Below are 23,443 nucleotides of genomic sequence, written 5' to 3'. Positions count from 1 at the left end.
ACTGGCCCGGCTGTCTAATACTGACTGATCAAAGGGTGACTGGCCCGGCTGTCTAATACTGACTGATCAAAGGGTGACTGGCCCGGCTGTCTAATACTGACTGATCAAAGGGTGACTGGCCCGGCTGTCTAATACTGACTGATCAAAGGGTGACTGGCCCGGCTGTCTAATACTGACTGATCAAAGGGTGACTGGCCCGGCTGTCTAATACTGACTGATCAAAGGGTGGCTGGCCCAGCCGCCATTTGAGAACTCTCTGATCACATTATGACGTCTTGCCCGGGTTTGTTTACACGATGTCTTGCCCGGGTTTGTTTACATGACGTCTTGCCCGGGTTTGTTTACACGAGGTCTTGCCTGGGTTTGTTAACATTACGTCTTGCCCGGGTTTTTTTACAGCGAGAGAGAGACAGAGAGAGAGAGAGAGAGAGAGATATTCATAGCTCCACTCTGCTGGATGTCTGACAACTGTAATATTGGGCAGTGTGGTCGAGCGTGCATGTGTTATAAAGACTGACATGCTCCATACGTACCTAGACTTGCTCTGAGACCCCACCCTCTATGGTACTGCAGACTTGTTCTGAGACCCCACCCTCTATGGTACTGCAGACTTGCTCTGAGACCCCACCCTCTATGGTACTGCAGACTTGTTCTGAGACCCCACCCTCTATGGTACTACAGACTTGTTCTGAGACCCCACCCTCTATGGTACTACAGACTTGCTCTGAGACCCCACCCTCTATGGTACTGCAGACTTGCTCTGAGACCCCACCCTCTATGGTACTGCAGACTTGCTCTGAGACCCCACCCTCTATGGTACTGCAGACTTGTTCTGAGACCCCACCCTCTATGGTACTGCAGACTTGCTCTGAGACCCCACCCTCTATGGTACTGCAGACTTGCTCTGAGACCCCACCTTCTATGGTACTGCAGACTTGCTCTGAGACCCCACCCTCTATGGTACTGCAGACTTGCTCTGAGACCCCAGACCCCAGTACCATACTGCAGTGAAGCACCGGCACGTATTCCCTCTCTCCTCCTACTACCACATACCCATTCCCCTTTCCTCTCCTCCTACTACCACATACCCATTCCCCCTTTCCTCTCCTCATATACCACATGCCCATTCCCCCTTTCCTCTCCTCATATACCACATACCCATTCCCCCTTTCCTCTCCTCATATACCACATACCCATTCCCCCTTTCCTCTCCTCATATACCACATACCCATTCCCCCTTTCCTCTCCTCATATACCACATACCCATTCCCCCTTTCCTCTCCTCATATACCACATACCCATTCCCCCTTTCCTCTCCTCATATACCACATACCCATTCCCCCTTTCCTCTCCTCATATACCACAAACCCATTCCCCCTTTCCTCTCCTCATATACCACATACCCATTCCCCCTTTCCTCTCCTCATATACCACAAACCCATTCCCCCTTTCCTCTCCTCATATACCACATACCCATTCCTCTTTCCTCTCCTTCTCTGGAGCATGGATATAATCCTTCTCTCTTCTCTTCTCCCTACACAGATATATTCCCACTTCTTCCTACACAGATATATTCCCTCTCTTCTCTTCTCTCTACAGATATATTCCCTCTTCTCTCTACAGATATATTCCCTCTCTTCTCTCTACAGATATATTCCCTCTCTTCTCTCTACAGATATATTCCCTCTCTTCTCTCTACAGATATATTCCCTCTCTTCTCTCTACAGATATATTCCCTCTCTTCTCTCTACAGAGATATTCCCTCTCTTCTCTCTACAGAGATATTCCCTCTCTTCTCTCTACAGATATATTCCCTCTCTTCGCTCTACAGAGATATTCCCTCTCTTCTCTCTACAGATATATTCCCTCTCTTCTTTCTACAGATATATTCCCTCTCTTCTCTCTACAGATATATTCCCTCTCTTCTCTCCACAGATATATTCCCTCTCTTCTCTCTACAGATATATTCCCTCTTCTCTCTACAGATATATTCCCTCTCTTCTCTCTACAGATATATTCCCTCTCTTCTCTCTAGATATATATTCCCTCTCTTCTCTCTACATATATTCCCTCTCTTCTCCTCCTCTGATACCATAACATAGTCCTCAACTCCACCCCCTTTCCTCTCCTCTTTCCCCCCTCTCTTTAAACAGTCCTTTCCCGCTTCCTCCCTAGACCCCAGCCAAGCGGAAGCCCATCTACCCCTCCATTCCCTCACTCCCCCTCTCTATTCATCCTCTGTCGGCCTGCCCCGCTCCCCCACTGCACTCCTCCTCCTGCTGTCATCCTCAACCCTCCTTCTGACCTGTACCCAGGCCAAGTAGCGGTGTGTGAAAAACCATGAGGTCATCATAAACCCAACACAGCAACAACCACGTATCTGCACTAAACTACACAGACTGCTGAGTGTACATAAACACACTGTCTCAACTCCTATGGGGAGCTACACTCTGCAGCTGCCTATCCTGAAGAGATTGTGCATGTTTAAAGGACAAAGAGGTGTGGGCGTGTATATAGTGTGTGTGTGTGTGTGTGTGTGTGTGTGTGTGTGTGTGTGTGTGTGTGTGTGTGTGTGTGTGTGTGTGTGTGTGTGTGTGTGTATGTATAGTGTGTGTGTGTGTGTGTGTGTGTGTGTGTGTGTGTGTGTCAGGGAGGATATACAGGCTAGTAAATTAACTGGCTGTAGGCTTTGTCGCCAATTAAGGTCAATTCCCTGTTTACACCCCAGGGACCAACAGTAACGATGGCCCACTGGCCCGGGGCCAGTAAAAACCTGTCTCTCCAGTGGATCTCGACCGGGACAGTAACTTTTCGGCGCATTTTTGTATTCCAGTTCAACATTTACTTGCTCCGTCGCAAAAAACATAGAAGACTACACACGGCAAAGTCATGCTTGTCACGTTCCTGACCTGTTTTCCTTGTTTTTTTATGTGTTTAGTTGGTCAGGGCGTGAGTTGGGGTGGGCATTCTATGTTATGTGTTTCTATGTTGGGTTAAATGTGTTGCCTGATATGGTTCTCAATTAGGGGCAGGTGTTTGACGTTTCCTCTGATTGAGAACCATATTAAGGTAGGCTGTTCTCACTGTTTGTTTGTGGGTGATTGTTCCTGTGTCTGTGTCTGTTGCATCACACGGGACTGTTTCATTTGTTCGTTCGTTTGGCTAGTCTTACCTGTTCGTGCGTTCTTCGTGTCTATGTAAGTTCTCAAGTTCAGGTCTGTCTACGTCGTTTTGTTGTTTTGTTTCTATTCAAGTGTTCTTCGTATGTTCGTCTTTGCTTTAATAAATATTCATTATGTCATCATACAACGCTGCGTTTTGGTCCGACCCTTACTCATTCTCCTCGACCGAGGAGGAGGAGGATTATGAAAGCCGTTACAATGCTATTTGTATTTCCGCAATAGAACTGGCCGTTCATTCAAGCATTACTATCCACGAGTCCCAACTTGACGAGCACCTGAGCAGTACAGACGTTGATACGTTCACACAGCACACCGTGTCCTGAGCAGTACAGACGTTGATACGTTCACACAGCACACCGTGTCCTGAGCAGTACAGACGTTGATACGTTCACACAGCACACCGTGTCCTGAGCAGTACAGACGTTGATACGTTCACACAGCACACCGTGTCCTGAGCAGTACAGACGTTGATACGTTCACACAGCACACCGTGTCCTGAGCAGTACAGACGTTGATACGTTCACACAGCACACCGTGTCCTGAGCAGTACAGATGTTGATACGTTCACACAGCACACCGTGTCCTGAGCAAAAAGAACCATCTCTACTCGCTGAGCTTATTTATTTTAGGGAAAGTGATTTACAAAAGGAAACCGTCAATAGAGAACATGCTAGCAATACGCTGGCTACTGTTGATAGTCTGCTAAAAGAAAGATCATTAAACACAGCCAGCATACAGCCTACTGTTGCCATGACGATCTCTCTTTAGGAACGTTTGTCTTAAAGAGGCAGCTTCTTATTTTTAGATGTACATTTATTTTCTCTAAATGACATCCACTGTACTTTAGAAACCAAAATGTATGCAATGAATAGAATTCAAAAAAATCGAGTACACTTATATTCTATTAAACAGCTTTTTAACACACATCATAATAACCAAATGTAGCCTATTAATACCTGCATATAGAGAGAAAAGCATGCCAACCTATTGGCCCTGTGCGACCCCAATGCATTTAAAACCTACACCAGTAGAAATTCTGTTTTGGGCCAGTGAGAAAAAAGTTAACATTGGACCCTGTACGCTCATTACACACACACACACACACACACACACACACACACACACACACACACACACAGTCCTACCCTGTCCTTGGATACTAGAGGACAGGGGGACTGCGTCAAAGTCCCGTCCCCCCGTCTCCAACCCACCCCGTCATCACACCTGAGAAACTACTTCCATTGATCAATCTTCAACATACTGAACTAGAGACTTTTTTTTATCCTCTATAGATGTTTTAGAGAGAGGGAGAGAGAGGGGGAGAGAGAGAGGGAGAGAGCAAGAGACAGAGAGGGGGAGAGAGAGCGATGAAAGAAGGGGGAGAGAGGAGAGAAAGGGGGGAGAGAGAGAGACGGAAATAGGGAGGGAGAGACAGCGAGAGACAGAGGGGGAGAGAGAGAGGAGAGAGAGGGAGACAACGAGAGAGAGGGGGAGAGAGAGAGGAGAGAGAGGGAGACAACGAGAGAGAGGGGGGAGAGAGAGAGCGAGAGAAAAGAGAGGAAAAAGACAGAAAGAAAGACCAAGGAGGGAGAGAAAGTGTTGTTGAAGAGAGAGAGGGAAGAAGAGCGATAGAGAAAGACAGAAATAACTGATGAGGAGATATAGAGGGAAGGAGAGAAAGATTAGATGGGAGGGAAGGAGATTCTATGTATGCCACAGCAGATGGGGCAGATGAATTGTGGTCTCTGTGTCGAGCAGCCATTAAATATTCACAAGAGAAAAATGGTTTGGTCTTATTATAAACACACTGGTTAGAATGTGGGCATTGGAGGGGGGGAGGATGAGAGAGAAAAAGCACTGCAATGCAGCCTGCCATTTTGTCTGCAGTTACAATGCATTCGAAAAGTATCCTACACTTTTTTCACATTTTGTTACGTTACAGCCTTATTCTAAAATGTATTACTTTTTTTTTTTTTACTCAGCAATCTACACACAATACCCCATAATGATAAAGCAAAAACAGGTTTTTAGAAATGTTTTCAAAACAAAAAACAAAATAATGAAATATCACATTTACATAAGTATTCAGACTCTTTACTCAGTACTTTGTTGAAGTACCTTTGGCAGTGATTACAGCCTCAAGTCTTCTTGGGTATGACGCTACAAGCTTGGCACACCTGTATTTGGGGAGTTTCTCCCATTCTTCTCTGCAGATCCTCTAAAGCTCTGTCAGGTTGGATGGGGAGTGTTGCTGCACAGCTATTTTCAGGTCTCTCCAGAGATGTTAGATCGGGTTCAAGTCCGGGCTCTGGCTGGGCCACTCAAGGACATTCAGAGACTTGTCTCGTAGCCACTCCTGCGTTGTCTTGGCTGTGTGCTCAGGGTCGTTGTCCTGTCGGAAGGTGTACCTTCACCCCAGTCTGAGGTCCTGAGCGCTCTGGAGCAGTTTTTCCATCAATGATCTCTCTGTACTCGATCCTGACTAGTGTCCCAGTCCCTGCTGCTGAAAAACATCCCCAAAGTGTGATGCTGCCACCACCATGCTTCACTGTAGGGATGATGTTGGCCATGCCTGATGAGCAGTGCCTGGATTCCTCCAGACGTCACACTTGGCATTCAGGCCAACAAGTTCAATCATCAGACCAGAGGATCGTGATTCTCTGAGTCTTTAGGTGCCTTTTGTCAAACTCCAAGAGGGCTGTCATGTGTCTTTTACTGAGGAGTGGCTTCTGTCTGGCCACTCTACCATAAAGGCCTGATTGGTGGAATGCTGCAGAGATGGTTGTCCTTCTGGAAGGTTCTCCCATCTCCACAGAAGACCTCTGGGGCTCTGTCAGAGTGACCATCGTGTTCTTTGTCACCTCCCTGACCAAGGCCCTTCTCCCCGGATTGCTCAGTTTGGCCGGGTGGCCAGCTCTAGGAAGAGTCTTGGGGGTTCCAAACTTCTTCCATTTCAGAATGATGGAGGCCACTGTGTTCTTGGGGACCTTCAATGCTGCAGAAATCTTTTGGTACCCTTCCCCATATCTGTGCCTCGACACAATCCTGTCTCGGAGCTCTACGGACAATTCCTTCGACCTCATGGCTTGGTTTTTGCTCTGACATGCACTGTCAACTGTGGGATCGTATATCGACAAGGGTGTGCCTTCCAAATCATGTCCAATAAATTGAATTTACCACAGGTGGACTCCAATCAAGTTGTAGAAACATCTCAAGGATGATCAATGGAAACAGGAGGCACCTGAACTCAATTTCGAGTCTCATAGCAAAGGGTCTGAATACTTATGTAAGTAAGGTATTTCTGTTTGTCATTATGGGGTATTGTGATGTCATTATGGGATATTGTGTGTAGATTGATGAGGACATTTTTAAATTTTATCCATTTTAGAATAAGGCTGTAACGTAACAAAATGTGTAAAAAGTGAAGGGGTCTGAATACTTTATGAAGGCACTGTATATACAGTCTAACTATGCATGAGATTGTGGCTGGATTTAAACTCATGGTTCTCAAACACACATTATCAGATTAGAATAAATATCTCATAACTGATATCAAGTCATAACTGTTTTAAAAGCTCATGAAATACCCTCATATCAAGCTGCCATACATTCTTCAATGGAAGATCAACTGAAAAGGATTGTAGATTTAAAAGGACTGCTTAAAACCTCAGTTCGTGACCAAAGGCTTGAGGTTTTACTAATTGGGGCAGACTAAATAACTGAAAGCTTTCTGCTGTACACATTATAGTGAGGAGTAGCCCATGATCATGACTCTCCGTTCCATTACACACACATAAAAACAATATTCTGCTTTATTTGTTCTTTCCTAAGAACGGCATTTTTACCTTGTACTGTGTGACATAACAGTACCGCCTGTCTGTCTGCCTGTCTGTGGTTGTTAGTGGAAACCTGTCATTAGGCTTGTTTTTGTCCTTTCAGGAGACAACGCTGAGAATACTGTCCACAGAGCCCTACCTTAGAGCAGGGTTTCCCCAACTCAGTCCTGGGGACCACAAGAGGTTTGGGTTTTTGCACTACTAGTGGTGCAATGGATCACAAAACTCACGGTTCGGATCACGTTTTGAGTCACGGATCGGATCATTTTTCGGATGAGCAAAAAAAAAGGGAGACAAATATAACTTTGCTTTCCATTTATTAGTTAAAGAACACTTAAAGCATGGAACTTTTCAATGTTTAAATAAAATCTTAAAATAAAATATTCAATACTCAATTGTTAAATTAAAGTGCAATATGAGGTATGATACCTTCTTCCTTTGAATAGTGAATAAAAAAATTGCCTGTGTCCACATCATCAAACAAAAGAAAGAAAGCAAAGCAGAGCTGAGCTTATAACTTCAAATTATTTTTCAAAAAGATTTCTACATTGTCTGGGGAGAGGGGAGACCTCTCATTGCTTTCCCACCATGCCAGTGGATCACCATGCCAGTAGATCACCATGCCAGTAGATCACCATGCCAGTGGATCACCATGCCAGTGGATCACCATGCCAGTGGATCACCATGCCAGTAGATCACCATGCCAGTAGATGACCATGCCAGTAGATGACCATGCCAGTGGATCACCATGCCAGTAGATCACCATGCCAGTAGATGACCATGCCAGTGGATCACCATGCCAGTAGATGACCATGCCAGTGGATCACCATGCCAGTGGATCACCATGCCAGTAGATGACCATGCCAGTGGATCACCATGCCAGTAGATGACCATGCCAGTGGATCACCATGCCAGTGGATCACCATGCCAGTGGATCACCATGCCAGTAGATGACCATGCCAGTGGATCACCATGCCAGTAGATGACCATGCCAGTGGATCACCATGCCAGTAGATGACCATGCCAGTGGATCACCATCCAGTGGATCACCATGCCAGTAGATGACCATGCCAGTAGATGACCATGCCAGTGGATCACCATGCCAGTGGATCACCATGCCAGTAGATCACCATGCCAGTGGATCACCATGCCAGTGGATCACCATGCCAGTAGATGACCATGCCAGTGGATCACCATGCCAGTAGATGACCATGCCAGTGGATCACCATGCCAGTAGATCACCATGCCAGTGGATCACCATGCCAGTGGATCACCATCCAGTGGATCACCATGCCAGTAGATGACCATGCCAGTGGATCACCATGCCAGTGGATCACCATGCCAGTGGATCACCATGCCAGTAGATCACCATCCAGAGGAACGCCGCTTGCTGCCTTGTAGGATGCCACCTCCTCTTTGATGGTGTTGGCAAACGTCTTGCCTGTGTCTTTGCTCATAAAGGTCTCCCCTAAAAGCTCCTTCATGGCCAAATTATTTTGTGGAGGAGATGCCTCTGAGTCTGCTCCTGTCGGCTCCATGGCTTGACCCTGCAGAAAAAAATGACGTGATCTATTAAACTAACAAATTATTTATTTTCATATTTCATAGAACTATAATTGTGGCAATAACATTTAATAAAAGCCATTATTCCAAATCAAAAATGGATGATAACATATCACACATCTAATAACATAGACTAAGATTAGACTGCACTATATTTATTATACAAGTAATTCACTCTATTTTTTTACCTCTTCAGTGGCCACAATGTCAGTGGTGAGATCACTGTATGTCCTCCGGTGTAGGGCAGGGTCTAGGTGAGACAGGGTCTAGGTGAGACAGGGACTTGGACCTTGGATCCAGTGCAGTAGATCTATGAAGGTAGTCCTGTACATTAGGGGGGTATCTGGGGTTCAGGTCCTCTCTAATGGCAGCCTTGACATCTCTAGTGAGGGTGCTGTCTTCCTCACTTGGGGCCATGGATTGTAGAATCCTTGTTTTCAGAGGTAGGATCATGGACACAGGCGGTGCTGTTTCAGTGCTCAATAGGGCTGTAACCGTTTTGAGAGGTTTGAGCACCTGGAGGACCTCTGCTACCTTCACGTCATCATCAGACAAGGTGACGATGTCTTTATGTTTTTTCAGGGTCTTGTCTGTCAGTGCAGAGTATACAGCTGCCTGCTGCTCATGATAGCTCTCCTACATGTGAGAAGTGGAGTTCCATCTTGTTGTGACATGGTGTATGAGCTTGTGGGTCGGTAGCTGTAACATTTCCTGCTTGGTCTTAAGCACATGAGTGGCTGTTGTACTTCGGTGGACAAAGGAAACCACCTTCCTGATCCTCCCAAGGAGGTGGTTCATCTGGTTCACTGAGATTCCCCTTTGAGATGCTAAATTGATCACATGTGCAAAGCAAGCTATCTGTGGCCCCAGTCCAGCCTCTATCACTGCATTTACTTGGTTCTTGGCATTATCTGTGGTGGTTGGGATATTGCTATTGGGCCTCTCTAGCTTCCACTCTGCTACTGCTCCTAGCAGTACCTGCACCAGATTTGTGCCTCTCATAGAGGGGGCGTGTCTGTAGCACCGGACTTCACATCTCCCACTCATCTGTGGTGTAGTGAGCAGTCACAGTCACGTAGCTTTCCGTTACTCTGGAGGTCCACCCGTCTGTGGTGTAGTGAGCAGTCACAGTCACGTAGCTCTCTGTTACCCTGGACGACCACTCCTCTGTGGTGTAGTGAACAGTCACAGTCACGTAGCTTTCTGTTGCCCTGGAGGACCACCCGTCTGTGGTGTAGTGAGCAGTCACAGTCACGTAGCTTTCTGTTGCCCTGGAGGACCACCCGTCTGTGGTGTAGTGAACAGTCACAGTCACGTAGCTTTCTGTTGCCCTGGAGGACCACCCGTCTGTGGTGAGGGCAGCAGAGGATGCCTTGGATAATTCGTTGACAATTTTGATATTTTCCTGTTCATAAAGATCTGGCATGATCTCCATACTGAAGTGGGGGCGCCAGGGGATTTCCTAGCGTGGCTCAAGCACTTCCACCATATCTTGAAACCCTTTGTTTTCCACAACAAAGTATGGCCTCATGTCTGCAGCGATAAACATCCCAGTAGATTTGGTGATGGCTTTAGCCCGGTCTGATTCTGCAGCAAAGGGCTTAAATGTCGCGGTGAGAAGTTGTTGTCTCTTGGCTGAGATGGCTCCCGTCACTGACACACCAGGTTGATGACGCTTTAAATGTGTGACCACGCTCCATGTATTTCCATCATGATCATACGGCTTTCTTGTGGCACAATGCCAACACACCGTAGTGGTGTTGTTCACCACCCTGCTTCCGACATCCTATTTGACAGGGAAGCCTAAATGCTGCCGTACATGAGACTTAAATGAAGCGGGAGGCTTTTCCAGTTCTTCAGATCTTTTTTCTTCTTTGCTTTCTGCAACACGAGCATCCAGGATTGATTTGTTGGGATTCAACATGCCTCGTTCACGTGAACAGTACACACAACTGATTTAAAAAAATGATCAAATCAACCTTCAGGCTTCAGAGTAAAACACAGCATCTGTCTTGTCTTTATCTTTCCACTGCAGCTCTGCATCGAGATTTAGGGAATTATTACTTTAAAAAGTAACAGCGGCAGTAAAACTGTATTTCACATTATGATGGTTAAACTTTGCAATTGACCTGCGGTTCACATGCGCGCCGAACCGTGGGAGGTGATCCGTACGGACCACAGATCAACTACGGTCCGTTACAACACTAAGCACTACCCAGCTGATTCAAATACCCAACTTATCATCAAACCTTACCTTAGAGCACACACACAAAGAGATTGAGGATGAGTGTGTGAGTCAAAGAGAGAGAGAAGGAATAGAGATTAAAGGGGGATGAAAGAAAGAGAAGGTGTGTGTGCATGACAGACATCTCCATCCTCACCATGCGTATAGGAGTGCTGGTCAGGTCCCTCTCTGTGACCAGTCGGTCCTGGTCTGTGACGTACAGTCCCTTCTGTGCCAGGGCCTGGATGACGGCGTTGTGTCCCAGCAGAGGTTTGACGGCATCGCTGCGGAGGATGAGACTACCCGCCCGGCAGTAGAGCTCTGCAGACAGCAGCAGGGACGCCACGGGGGGCTTCAGGTGCTCCTGGCTGTACTGGTCCCTGTAGAAGGGGTCAGCCAGCTCCTCAGGGACCGCATCTTTGGAGGGAGAGAGGAAGGGACGGGTTAGTTTGGGGATACGATGAACATAGTAAGACCCCAGCTCCTCTGGGAGCACGTCTAGGGAGGTTGAGGAGGGTGTGTGAGGATAGCTACAAAAAAGGTGCTATCTAAAACCTAAAAGGATTCCTTGGCTGTCCCCATAGGAGAACCCTAAAACCTAAAAGGATTCCATGGCTGTCCCCATAGGAGAACCCTAAAACCTAAAAGGATTCCATGGCTGTCCCCATAGGAGAACCCTAAACCTAAAAGGATTCCTTGGCTGTCCCCATAGGAGAACCCTAAAACCTAAAAGGATTCCTTGGCTGTCCCCATAGGAGAACCCTAAAACCTAAAAGGGTTCCTTGGCTGTCCCCATAGGAGAACCCTAGAACATAAAAGGGATCCTTGGCTGTCCCCATAGGAGAACCCTTTGAATAACCCTTTTTGATTACAGGTAGAACCCTTTTGGAGTGTAGGCTACATAACTGACAGCTCCTCTGGGGCTGTGTCTGTAGATGGAGAGAGGAACAGGTTAGTTTGGTCACACAATAACTGACACTACAGTCAGCTCCTCTAGGACTGTGTCTCTTGATGGAGATTGGGCCACTTAGACAGTCTCTGTGAGGTATGTAGGACAGGCCCAGGCCCTGGGCCACTTAGACAGTCTCTGTGAGGTATGTAGGACAGGCCCAGGCCCTGGGCCACTTAGATAGTCTCTGTGAGGTGTGTAGGACAGGCCCAGGCCCTGGGCCACTTAGACAGTCTCTGTGAGGTATGTAGGACAGGCCCAGGCCCTGGGCCACTTAGATAGTCTCTGTGAGGTGTGTAGGACAGGCCCCAGGCCCTGGGCCACTTAGACAGTCTCTGTGAGGTGTGTAGGACAGGCCCAGGCCCTGGGCCACTTAGACAGTCTCTGTGAGGTGTGTAGGACAGGCCCAGACCCTGGGCCACTTAGATAGTCTCTGTGAGGTGTGTAGGACAGGCCCAGGCCCTGGGCCACTTAGATAGTCTCTGTGAGGTGTGTAGGACAGGGCCAGGCCCTGGGCCACTTAGATTGTCTCTGTGAGGTGTGTAGGACAGGCCCTGGGCCACTTAGATAGTCTATGTGAGGTGTGTAGGACAGGCCCAGGCCCTGGGCCACTTAGATAGTCTCTGTGAGGTGTGTAGGACAGGCCCTGGGCCACTTAGATTGTCTCTGTGAGGTGTGTAGGACAGGCCCTGGGTCACTTAGATAGTCTCTGTGAGGTGTGTAGGACAGGCCCTGGGCCACTTAGATAGTATCTGTGAGGTGTGTAGGACAAGGCCTGGGCCACTTAGATAGTCTCTGTGAGGTGTGTAGGACAGGCACTGGGCCACTTAGATAGTCTCTGTGAGGTGTGTAGGACAGGCCCTGGGCCACTTAGATAGTCTCTGTGAGGTGTGTAGGACAGGCCCTGGGCCACTTAGATAGTCTCTGTGAGGTGTGTAGGACAAGGCCTGGGCCACTTAGATAGTCTCTGTGAGGTGTGTAGGACAGGCCCTGGGCCACTTAGATAGTCTCTGTGAGGTGTGTAGGACAGGCCCAGGCCCTGGGCCACTTAGATAGTCTCTGTGAGGTGTGTAGGACAGGCCCAGGCCCTGGGCCACTTAGACAGTCTCTGTGAGGTGTGTACGTGCCTTAATCCTGTTGATTTAAATGGGATTTACTCTTCAACGAAGCCAACATACTGTACTGCAGTCTGCCCTCAGAGACTACACCACTTCCTGCTCTTCTCTCACATGATGAGTCAGGGGGTCCTGTGAGTGTTTTTGAGTCAGAGGGGCAGTTGGGTTGAAAGGGCGCATATGGGGCAAGGACGGTGTTCCTGGCCTGTGTGTGTGTTTGTGCATGCATGCGCTCAGGTGTGTGTGTATGTGTGTGTGTGTGTGTGTGTGTGTGTGTGTGTGTGTGTGTGTGTGTGTGTGTGTGTGTGTGTGTGTGCGTGTGTGTGTGTGTGTTCAGGTGAGTGTGTGTCTGTGTGTGTTTAGGTCTGTTGCGGTGACCGTGTCAGTGGTTGCTAGTGGAAACCTGTCATTATGCTTGTTTTTGTCCTTTCAGGAGACAACGCTGAGAAAACTGTCCACAGAGCCCTACCTTAGAGCAGAGTTTGTGCATGCATGCGATCAAGAGAGTGTGTATGTTTAGGGCTGTTGCGGTGACCGTATTTCCACCACACTGGCGGTCACGAGTTATGAAGGCAGTCAAATTCCACGTGACCGTTTAGTCATGGTAATTAGGCTTTTCCAAGCTATGATGCTGCTGATGGTCATTACTAGCCTACCAAACTTGCTAACTGACTCGTACTCAGCACTCTATTGTCCCTCTAATCACTCTGACATCAATGCAAATGTACGTGAAAATCTAATCAAACACTTCATGAGAGCCCATGAGCTCAGGTTGCGTAACATTTCTATAGGCTATGCAATTGCGGGAGAAAACAGAGTGATGGCCTCTTAAAAAGAGGAAAATCCCATTAGCTTTCTATAGGCTAGGCTTACTATTAGAGGTTGGCCGATTAATTAGGGACGATTTCAAGTTTTCATAACAATCAGTAATTGGCCTTTTTGGATGCCGATTATGGTCGATTACATTGCAATCCACGAAGAGACTGCGTGGCAGGCTGACCACCTGTTACGCGAGTGCAGCATCAAAAGGACCTGTGGCTGCAATATTGCCCTTTTACTTTCTTCTTCAACACTGTGTTTTTGCATTATTTAAACCAAATTGAACATGTTTCATTATTTATTTGAGACTAAATTGATTTTTATTTATGTATTATATTAAGTTAAAATGAAAGTGTTCATTTTTCATTCAGTATTGTTGTAATTGTTATTATTACACACACACACACACACAAAGACACACACACACACACACACACACACACACACACACACACACATATATATAAATAAAAATTGGCTGATTAATCGGTATCGGCTGTTTTAGTTTTCAGATGACAACCAAGCTGACATCATATTCATTAAGTACCACAGCATATGTTCAGTTGGTCGGATTACCAGAATATAGTTCATTTCCCCCCACCTTCTGATGTTCCCAGAATCTCTATGTTAACCAAATGTCACATCAGTAGGGTAGAGAGAGGGAAAAGGGAGAGAGGTATTTATGACTGTCATAAACCTACCCCCAGGCCAACGTCATGACACCACCCAGAGAGATGAAGGGGGCTATTTCAGACAATAACAAGCATTTACCACTCAACAGCCAGACCTAGCCACTTCAGCATCTAGTCACAACAACAACTGTCTGTCCCCAATATAAAGTCCGCCAACTGTCCCCAATTTAAAACCACCTCATAACCCCGAGAGGATGGACAAAAGCTCCTATGATCTCAAATAGAGGTCGACCGATTAATCGGAATGGTCGATTAACTAGGGCCGATTTCAAGTTTTCATAACAATCGGAAATCGGTGAATTTGGACGCAGATTTTTTTTTTTTTTTTTTACACCTTTATTTAACTAGGCAAGTCAGTTAAGAACACATTCTTATTTTCAATGACGGCCTAGGAACAGTGGGTTAACTGCCTTGTTCAGGAGCAGAACGACAGATTTTTACCTTGTCAGCTCAGGGATTCAATCTTGCAACCTTACGGTTAACTAGTCCAACGCTCTAACCACCTGTCTCACGAGGAGCCCGCCTGTTACGCGAATGCAGTAAGAAGCCAATGTAAGTTGCTAGCTAGCATTAACAATCCCCCCAAAAATCTATCAATCATAATCACTAGTTATAACTACACATGGTTGATTATATTACTAGTTTATCTAGCGTGGCCTGCGTTGCATATAATCGATGCAGTGCGCATTCGCAAAAAAAGGACTGTTGTTGCTCCAACGTGTACCTAACCATAAACCTCAATGGCTTTCTTAAAATCAATACACAGAAGTATATATTTTTAAACCTGCATATTTAGCTCAAAGAAATCCAGGTTAGCAGGCAATATTAACCAGGTTAAATTGTGTCACTTCTCTTGCGTTCATTGCACGCAGAGTCAGGGTATATGCAACAGTTTGGGCCGCCTGGCTCGCTGCGAACTAATTTGCCAGAATTGTACGTAATTATGACATAACATTGAAGGTTGTGCAATGTAACAGGAATATTTAGACTTATGGATGCCACCCGTTAGATAAAATACGGAACGGTTCCGTATTTCACTGAAAGAATAAACGTTTTGTTTTGGAGATGATAGTTTCCGGATTTGACCATATTAATGACCTAAGGCTCGTATTTCTGTGTGTTATTATGTTATAATTAAGTCTATGATTTGATAGAGCAGTCTGACTGAGCGATGGTAGGCACCAGCAGGCTCGTAAGCATTCATTCAAACAGCACTTTCGTGCCTTTTGCCAGCAGCTATTCGCAATGCTTCAAACATTGCGCTGTTTATGACTTCAAGCCTATCAATTCCCGAGATTAGGCTGGTGTAACCGATGTGAAATGGCTAGCTAATTAGCGGGGTGCGCGCTAATAGCGTTTCAAACGTCACTCGCTCTGAGACTTGGAGTAGTTGTTCCCCTTGCTCTGCATGGGTAACGCTGCTTCGAGGGTGGCTGTTGTCGATGTGTTCCTGGTTCGAGCCCAGGTAGCGGCGAGGAGAGGGATGGAAGCTATACTGTTACACTGGCAATACTAAAGTGCCTATAAGAACATCCAATAGTCAAAGGTATATGAAATACAAATCGTATAGAGAAAAATAGTCCTATAATTCCTATAATAACTACAACCTAAAACTTCTTACCTGGGAATATTGAAGACTCATGTTAAAAGGAACCACCAGCATTCATATGTTCTCATGTTCTGAGCAAGGAACTTAAACGTTAGCTTTCTTACATGGCACATATTGCACTTTTACTTTCTTCTCCAACACTTTGTTTTTGCATTATTTAAACCAAATTGAACATGTTTCATTATTTATTTGAGGCTAAATAGATTTTATTGATGTATTATATTAAGTTAAAATAAGTGTTCATTCAGTATTGTTGTAATTGTCCTTATTACTAAAAAAATATATTAAAAAATCTGCCGATTAATCGGTATTGGCTTTTTTGGTCCTCCAATAATCGGTATCGGCGTTGAAAAATCATAATCGGTCGACCTCTAATCTCAAATCAAATCTCATTTTATTTGTCACATGCACAGAATACAACAGGTCTAATGCTTAATTACGAGCGCTTTCCCAACAATACAGAGATAAAAAGTAAGAAAAATGTGCAAAAAGGGAAATAGTTACACAATAAAATAACAATAATGAGGCTATATACAAGGAGTACCGGTATCAAGTCAATGTGCAGGGTTACGAGGTAGTTGAGGTACTATGTACATGTAGGTAGGGGTAAAAGTGACTAGGCAATCAGGATAGATAATAAACAGAGTAGCAGCAGCGTATGTGAAGAGTGAGAAAGTGTGTCTTTATGTGAATTTGTGTGTGTGTGGCGTCAATATGCATGTGTTTGTGTGTTTGGTGTGTGTGAGCATATGTAGTGTGGGTGTATGTTGGAGTGTCAGTATAGTATGTGTGTGTGTGTGTGGGTAGAGTCCAGTGAGTGTGCAGAGCCAGTGCAAGAATGTGAAGAAAAAATGGAAATGTAAATAGTCCGGGTAGCCATTTGATGAACTGTTGAGCAGTCTCATAGCTCGGGGGTAGAAGCTGTTCAGGAGCCTTTTGGTCTCAGACTTGGTTTTCTGGTACCTTTTGTTGTGCGGTAGCAGAGAGGACTGTGTATGACTAGGGTGGCTGGAGTCTGACAATTTTTAGGGCCTTCCTCTGACACCGCCTGGTATAGAGGTACTGGGTGGCCGGGAGCTCTGCCCCATTGATGTACTGGGCCGCACACACTACCCTCAGTGGTGCCTTGCGATCAGATGCCAAACAGTTGCCATACCAGGCGGTGATGCAGCCAGTCAAGATGCTCTCAATGGTGCAGCTGTAGAACTTTTTGAGGATCTGAGGGCCCATTCCAAATCTTTTCCTCTTGTGGGGGAAGAGGCATTGTCGTTCCCTCTTCACGACTGTGTTGCTGTGTTTAGACCATGATAGATCCTTAGTGACGTGGACACCGAGGAACTTGAAGTTCTCAACCCGCTCCACTACAGATGTGTAGTCCACGATCAGCTCCTTTGTCTTGCTGACGTTGAGGGAGAGGTTGTTGTCCTGGCACCACACTGCCAGCTCTCTGACTACTTCCCTCTAGGCCTCCTAGAGCAGTAACAATACTACACACCTTTAAGTGGATGGAACATTAGGCTTTACAATGTTAACACAGTCTTGCTAACAACAGCCATACAAGTGCTGCTAGAAAAGATGGTGCAATAAAGAACCAAACAGGCGTTATAGGGCTCAGTTCATATTTGTTCTTAACTGACTTGCCTAGTTAAATAAAGGTTCAATTTAAAAGAAAATGAAAATATGGCCATCAGAAAGGTTCTATTAGACCAATAAAGCAGGCTTATTTGTAACAGTGTGGAGTGCAGATCACCCTTTACAGAGTGAGCAGGATTTAGTTTTCCACCAGTTCATCAAAAGCTGCCGTGTCAAGGACAACCAATCAAACAGGAAGTACACAGGAAGTAGCATCACAGGAAGTCCAAACACGGGACCTGGAACATCCACCCTTACTATGCCAACCATAGGAAGTCGTCCAATTGGAGCACAGCACAGCGAGGGAACATTAAAACATGTACAGCTGTCAGCAACATCACTTTCCTATTACTATGCAGTTATTGCATTCTTAGAAACTTGTAGCTTATTTCGGCAATTCACAATGTCTGATTCAAAGCACTGGACTACAACGTTGAGAAATAACTAGATGTATTTTAGCAGTGGCTTTCAAAAGGTAACATTTTTGTTCAGTTGCTCACTATGTAAACTAACGTCAGACTACTTATTCTCCAATGCAGTACGAACATTCATGTAGTCAGACCAAAGAAGCGATCCAAGCTGTTGTCACTCACATTGATTGTGGCTAATAAGTTCACACAAGATGAGACTAATGTTGGTTAAAGTTCAGGGTAGGGACATCCCAAGGATCCCACCGGCAGGCCCCTGTGTTGTGATGTAATGGAGACAAATGTTGTCACCGACTGGGTCTCCACAATGCCAACACCACAGATGTTACAGAGACAGGAGAGGACTGTCTGTGTAGAGCACATTCTAGAACAGCTGCTCGCAAAGCATTTGTGCACACACACACACACACACACACACACACACACACACACACACACACACACACACACACACACACACACACACACACAGAGAGAGAGAGCAGTCAGTCACCTAGTCAATGATCCAGTGCCACACAGGAGAGCAACAACCACAGATGCCTCTGGAATCAGTCATAATAGAGGAAAACATTTTGTGAGTGTGGAAGTGTACTACACGCACATGTTCAGCATTTTGTGGAAGTGTACGTGTGTAACAGTATGGCTTCCGTCCCTCTCCTCGCCCCTACCTGGGCTCGAACCAGGGACCCTCTGCACACATCAACAACTGACACCCACGAAGCATCGTTACCCATCGCGCCACAAAAGCCACGGCCCTTGCAGAGCAAGGGGAACAACTACTTCAAGGTCTCAGAACGAGTGACGTCACCGATTGAAATGCTATCAGCGCGCATCCCGCTAACTAGCTAGCCATTTCACATCGGTTACACGTACATGCACATGTTCAGCATTTTGTGGGTCAAACTACTGTCACAGCCATAGTAACTAGGCCAAACATGGCTGTGTGTGTGTAGACTGGACTGATGAATTGGGCCACAGTTCTCTGTATTGGTGCAGGAAGGGAGCAGTAATATGTGTCACCGGGAGGAACAGGAAGAAAGAAAATCTGCCCACTCCTGCTATGCTAAGAGCATGTAATTCTCTAGGAATGAGTAATGAGGTGAGGCCTGCAGTTAACGCCATGAGCTTCTAGTGAGGGTTTTCCACCAATTTATACACTTGAGAAAAGCTTAGTTTACTATATGAGGAGCTTCTAATCATGTTCAGCTGGCTTAGTCGATGGTAGTTAGAGTGTAGCCCAGTTAAAAACATTCATTAGAGAGCTGGAGTCAGTCACCCTCCAACCAACCCCAGAGCCACTGAGCCAGTTGGAATTCAACGTTTTAGGGATGCTCTGACTACAGTCTGCAGACCAAGGCTTTCCCCAGCCACACTGGAGGCCCCATCGGAGCCTTTAATATAGCTTAAGCGCTGTCTCTCATCCAGAAACAACAGGAAATGTTCCTCTGATTGTTTAGAATAGATTCTGATCTTAACGGTGTAGATCACCCAGTGAAGTAACAACTGTGTCGTTGTCAATGGTCAAATCACATGGAATGATCTTTCTAATACTGTTCAGATGGTCCAACAACCTGTAGGGCATTGGGCCATTGCTGTGATCACCAGCAACCAGCTGCAATAGCTAATCAATCAAATGTCACAGACATCCATGCAGATGGGAGAGGGTAGGTAAACAACAACGCCCTCTGCCATGTTGAGAACAGAAAAGGCAGAGGTATTGGAATGAGCAACAGTTAGTCATCCCACACGTGCGCTTCCCCTCAGACACAATGTCAATTAGAGCGCCCAGATGTGACTAATAAAATGACTAATTAGCGTGTTTCATTGTCGCATTCGCGCGTGGTGAAGTCTAGATGATGTTTCATCAAGGACTTTGGAGCCGAATAACAAATTCTTAACACAGATAATAGATGCTATTTAGGCCCCTTAGAAATATCGCGGTTACCAATTATGATTGGCCCTATTATGATGATGTGCACACTGACACAATTTGTCAACATTTTGCATAAAATGTTACACATTTCCACACCAATATTGAGAAGACAACAAAAGGCGCCACCTACCTGAGCCAAAGGCTTTGGCCACAAGCCATGTGAAGCTACAGGATATTTTAGCCCTTGTGAAATCATAATGATCAAACGCCTTGATCGAGGGGACGATAAAGGTTCGTCTCAACCCCTTGGTATGTGCCGCATCACCCATCTTTACGCCTGGCTCGCTCCGCCTCTGTTACCGAGAGGCAGATGGTCAGTTAACTCGTGGAATTCTGTCGGCGGCAGATGACATCCCGTGAAAAGGAATTCGATGCAGCAAAATGTCTCTTTACGTTCAAACTTCGAATGCGTTTCCGAACCGAAGACCGACTGGAATTCCTCACACCCAGATGTGTTGTGGATCCTGCCCACGGTTACAAGCTAACCGTTTTTATTTCCATGTGTCCGATATTTTCAGTACGAGAAGACAATTCCAGCCAGGCAACTGCAGCAGACTAGTTTAGGGATTTTCAGCCATTCCCTGACATTATCTTCAGTTTGCCAAGCAAGCATAGCCTCCAGTAGACTAACGTTTCGTCTATCTACGAAACTGCTCGCCCATTTACCCGACTTCTATTTACAGGAATAGCTAAATTCATATTTTGAAGATGGTGTTATAAGTAAACGGAAGCAATTGTCATTTTTTTTCCTTTATAACTGTTTTGCTCTCCTAACCCTCAATCTCCACGACGTCTCCCCTGGCTTTTCCTGCCGCACTGGACTCAAAGGCGATCTCCCTAGTGCGCCTGCGCGGTCCTTCAGAAATTCCACAGACACTGCTGGATACAGTGGACAGAGCAGGGTTCCCCAACTGGCGGCCCACGAGCCGAATTTTGCTATATTTGGCCCCCAAAGTGTTCTGAACAACAACAAAAAAACTTTTCCATAAAAGACTGTAAAAACACCAGGAAATGAGCTCCAAGTGATTTGATTTTAAGAAATCTGTTCACAAGTATTCCCACGCGTAATAGATTCGTAATAGATTCGTGATCGTATACAAATGTAAGCAAGGTTTTAGGCAAACATATCTGTTTGGGCTTCTTGCGGTCAATTTGCAGATTACTAATTATTTGTAGTTATGTTCCGGCCCCCCACCCAAGAAAAAAATCACCCTGCAGCTGAATCTAGTTGATGATCCCTGGTATAGAGTATGCAATTCCCACAGCACACATTTTCTCTGCACTTAGAATTCCAGTAGGCCTAAACTCATGTGTGCATATATTTTACATATGGGTGGCCCCAGAAATCAAACCTACAGTCTCAATGTTGCAAAGTCCATGTTCTACCAACTGAGCCACACAGGACCAGAGATGAGGTGTTCTGATCCTGAATCAGTGGTTTGGGTTTAGGACAGAGAAGCTTTGGGGTGAAGACCGAGTTAAGACAATCATTATTATTATTATGAATAAAGCATCTCAGAGTAGGAGTGCTGATCTGGGATTAAGTCCATATAATCTTATTCATTATGATCTAAAAGACCAAATGGATGCTAGATCAACCCTCCTACTGAGTAGCTTTAGAGGCTGCTGTACCTGTACCAGTACCAGTCAAAAGTTTAGACACTCCTACTGAGTAGCTTTAGAGGTTGCTGCCCTATATACAGTACCAGTCAAAAGTTTAGACACTCCTACTGTCAGGACCCGGTGCGAGAAACAGTCACTAATAATCGTCAGAACCCAGAAGATGAGGCAGACACAGCAGTACTAGAGATAGTGGTTTAATTAAAGAACAAAATCTTCAGGCAAAGAAACTAAATCCACAATGTCCAAAAATAAAGCCAAGAGGCACAAAATGGAAATCCTCCAAAATACAAAAGAAACTCCACAAAGTGGTAAAAAACAGCAGGGAAAAAACAAACCTTAAAAAGACTACTCAAAATATACACAAGAACTAAACCAGAGAACCTCTGGAAAATCCAATAAAATAAATATCTGTAAAGAACAAGGCTTGGGCTGAGGCTGGGTGCTAACTTACAAACACTGAGCAAGGAACTGAGGAACACACAGGGTTTAAATACTAACAAGGGAATGACCTACAGGTGCAAACAATAATTAGAGCAAGAAAAACAAAAGGTACAAAAAAGGTGCAATGGGGACATCTAGTGACCAAAACCCGAACAGTCTTGGCCAAAACCTGACACCTACTGAGTAGCTTTAGAGGCTGCTGTACCTGTACCAGTACCAGTCAAACGTTTAGACACTCCTACTGAGTAGCTTTAGAGGCTGCTGTACCAGTACCAGTAGCAGTCAAAATATTAGACACACCTACTGAGTAGCTTTAGAGGCTGCTGTACCTGTACCAGTACCAGTCAAAAGTTTAGACACTCCTACTGAGTAGCTTTAGAGGCTGCTGTACCTGTACCAGTACCAGTCAAAAGATTAGACACTCCTACTGAGTAGCTTTAGAGGCTGCTGTACCTGTACCAGTACCAGTCAAAAGTTTAGACACTCCTACTGAGTAGCTTTAGAGGCTGCTGCACCAGTACCAGTCAAAAGTTTAGACACTCCTACTGAGTAGCTTTAGAGGCTGCTGTACCTGTACCAGTACCAGTCAAAAGTTTAGACACTCCTACTCATTCAAGGGTTTTTCTTTATTTTGACAATTTTCTACATTGTAGAATAACAGTGAAGACATCAAAACTATGAAAACACATATGGAATCATGTAGTAACCAAATAAGTGTTAACCAAATCAAAATATATTCTATGTTTTAGATTCTTCAAAGTAGCCACCCTTTGCCTTGATGACAACTTTGCACGCTCTTGGCATTCTCTCAACCAGCTTCACCTGGAATGCATTTCTAACAGTCTTGAAGGAGTTCCCACATATGCTGAGCACTTGTTGGCTGCTTTTCCTTCACTCTGCGGTCCAACTCATCCCAACAGATTTCCACCGGTCTAATATCCATAGCTCATGTTTCTTGGTCCAAGCAAGTCTCTTCTTCTTATTGGTGTCCTTTAGTAGTGGTTTCTTTGCGGCAATTCGACCATGAATGCCTGATTCACGCAATCTCATCTGAACAGTTGATGTTGTTACTTGAACTTTGTGAAGCATTTATTTGGGCTGCAATTTCTGAGGCTGGTAACTCTAATGAACTTATCCTCTGCAGCAGAGGTAACTCTGGGTCTTCCTTTCCTGTGGCGGTCCTCATGAGAGCCAGTTTCATCATAGCACTTGATGGTTTTTACATCTGCACTTGAAGAAACTTTCAAAGTTCTTGAAATATTCCAGATTGACTGACCTTCATGTCTTAAAGTAATGATGGACTGTCATTTCTCTTTGCTTATTTGAGCTGTTCTTGCCAGAATATGGACTTGGTCTTTTACCAATTAGGGCTAACTTCTGTATACCACCCCTACCTG

General features: G+C 45.4%; 1 protein-coding gene across 2 annotated transcripts in view; it reads right to left on the bottom strand.

Annotated features, from left to right (window-relative positions):
• The window catches only part of LOC139550273 (calmodulin-regulated spectrin-associated protein 2-like), a 69,603-nt gene extending 48,812 nt beyond the window's left edge, over positions 1 to 20,791 (bottom strand). For both annotated transcript variants that reach the window (XM_071361057.1, XM_071361059.1), the window contains exons 1-2: positions 20,113 to 20,791; positions 10,963 to 11,222 (exon numbers count right to left, since the gene is read on the bottom strand). In XM_071361057.1, the coding sequence (XP_071217158.1) occupies positions 10,963 to 11,222; positions 20,113 to 20,251 (399 nt within the window). In that variant the 5' untranslated portion in view covers positions 20,252 to 20,791. The remainder of the gene's footprint in view (positions 1 to 10,962; positions 11,223 to 20,112) is intronic.
• Between the last annotated feature and the right edge of the window lie 2,652 nt (positions 20,792 to 23,443).

This window comes from Salvelinus alpinus, chromosome 23 (assembly GCF_045679555.1).
Source record: "Salvelinus alpinus chromosome 23, SLU_Salpinus.1, whole genome shotgun sequence".
NCBI lineage: Eukaryota > Metazoa > Chordata > Actinopteri > Salmoniformes > Salmonidae > Salvelinus > Salvelinus alpinus.
Note: the sequence above shows the minus strand (reverse complement) of the source record. Positions and strands in the feature narration are given on the sequence as shown.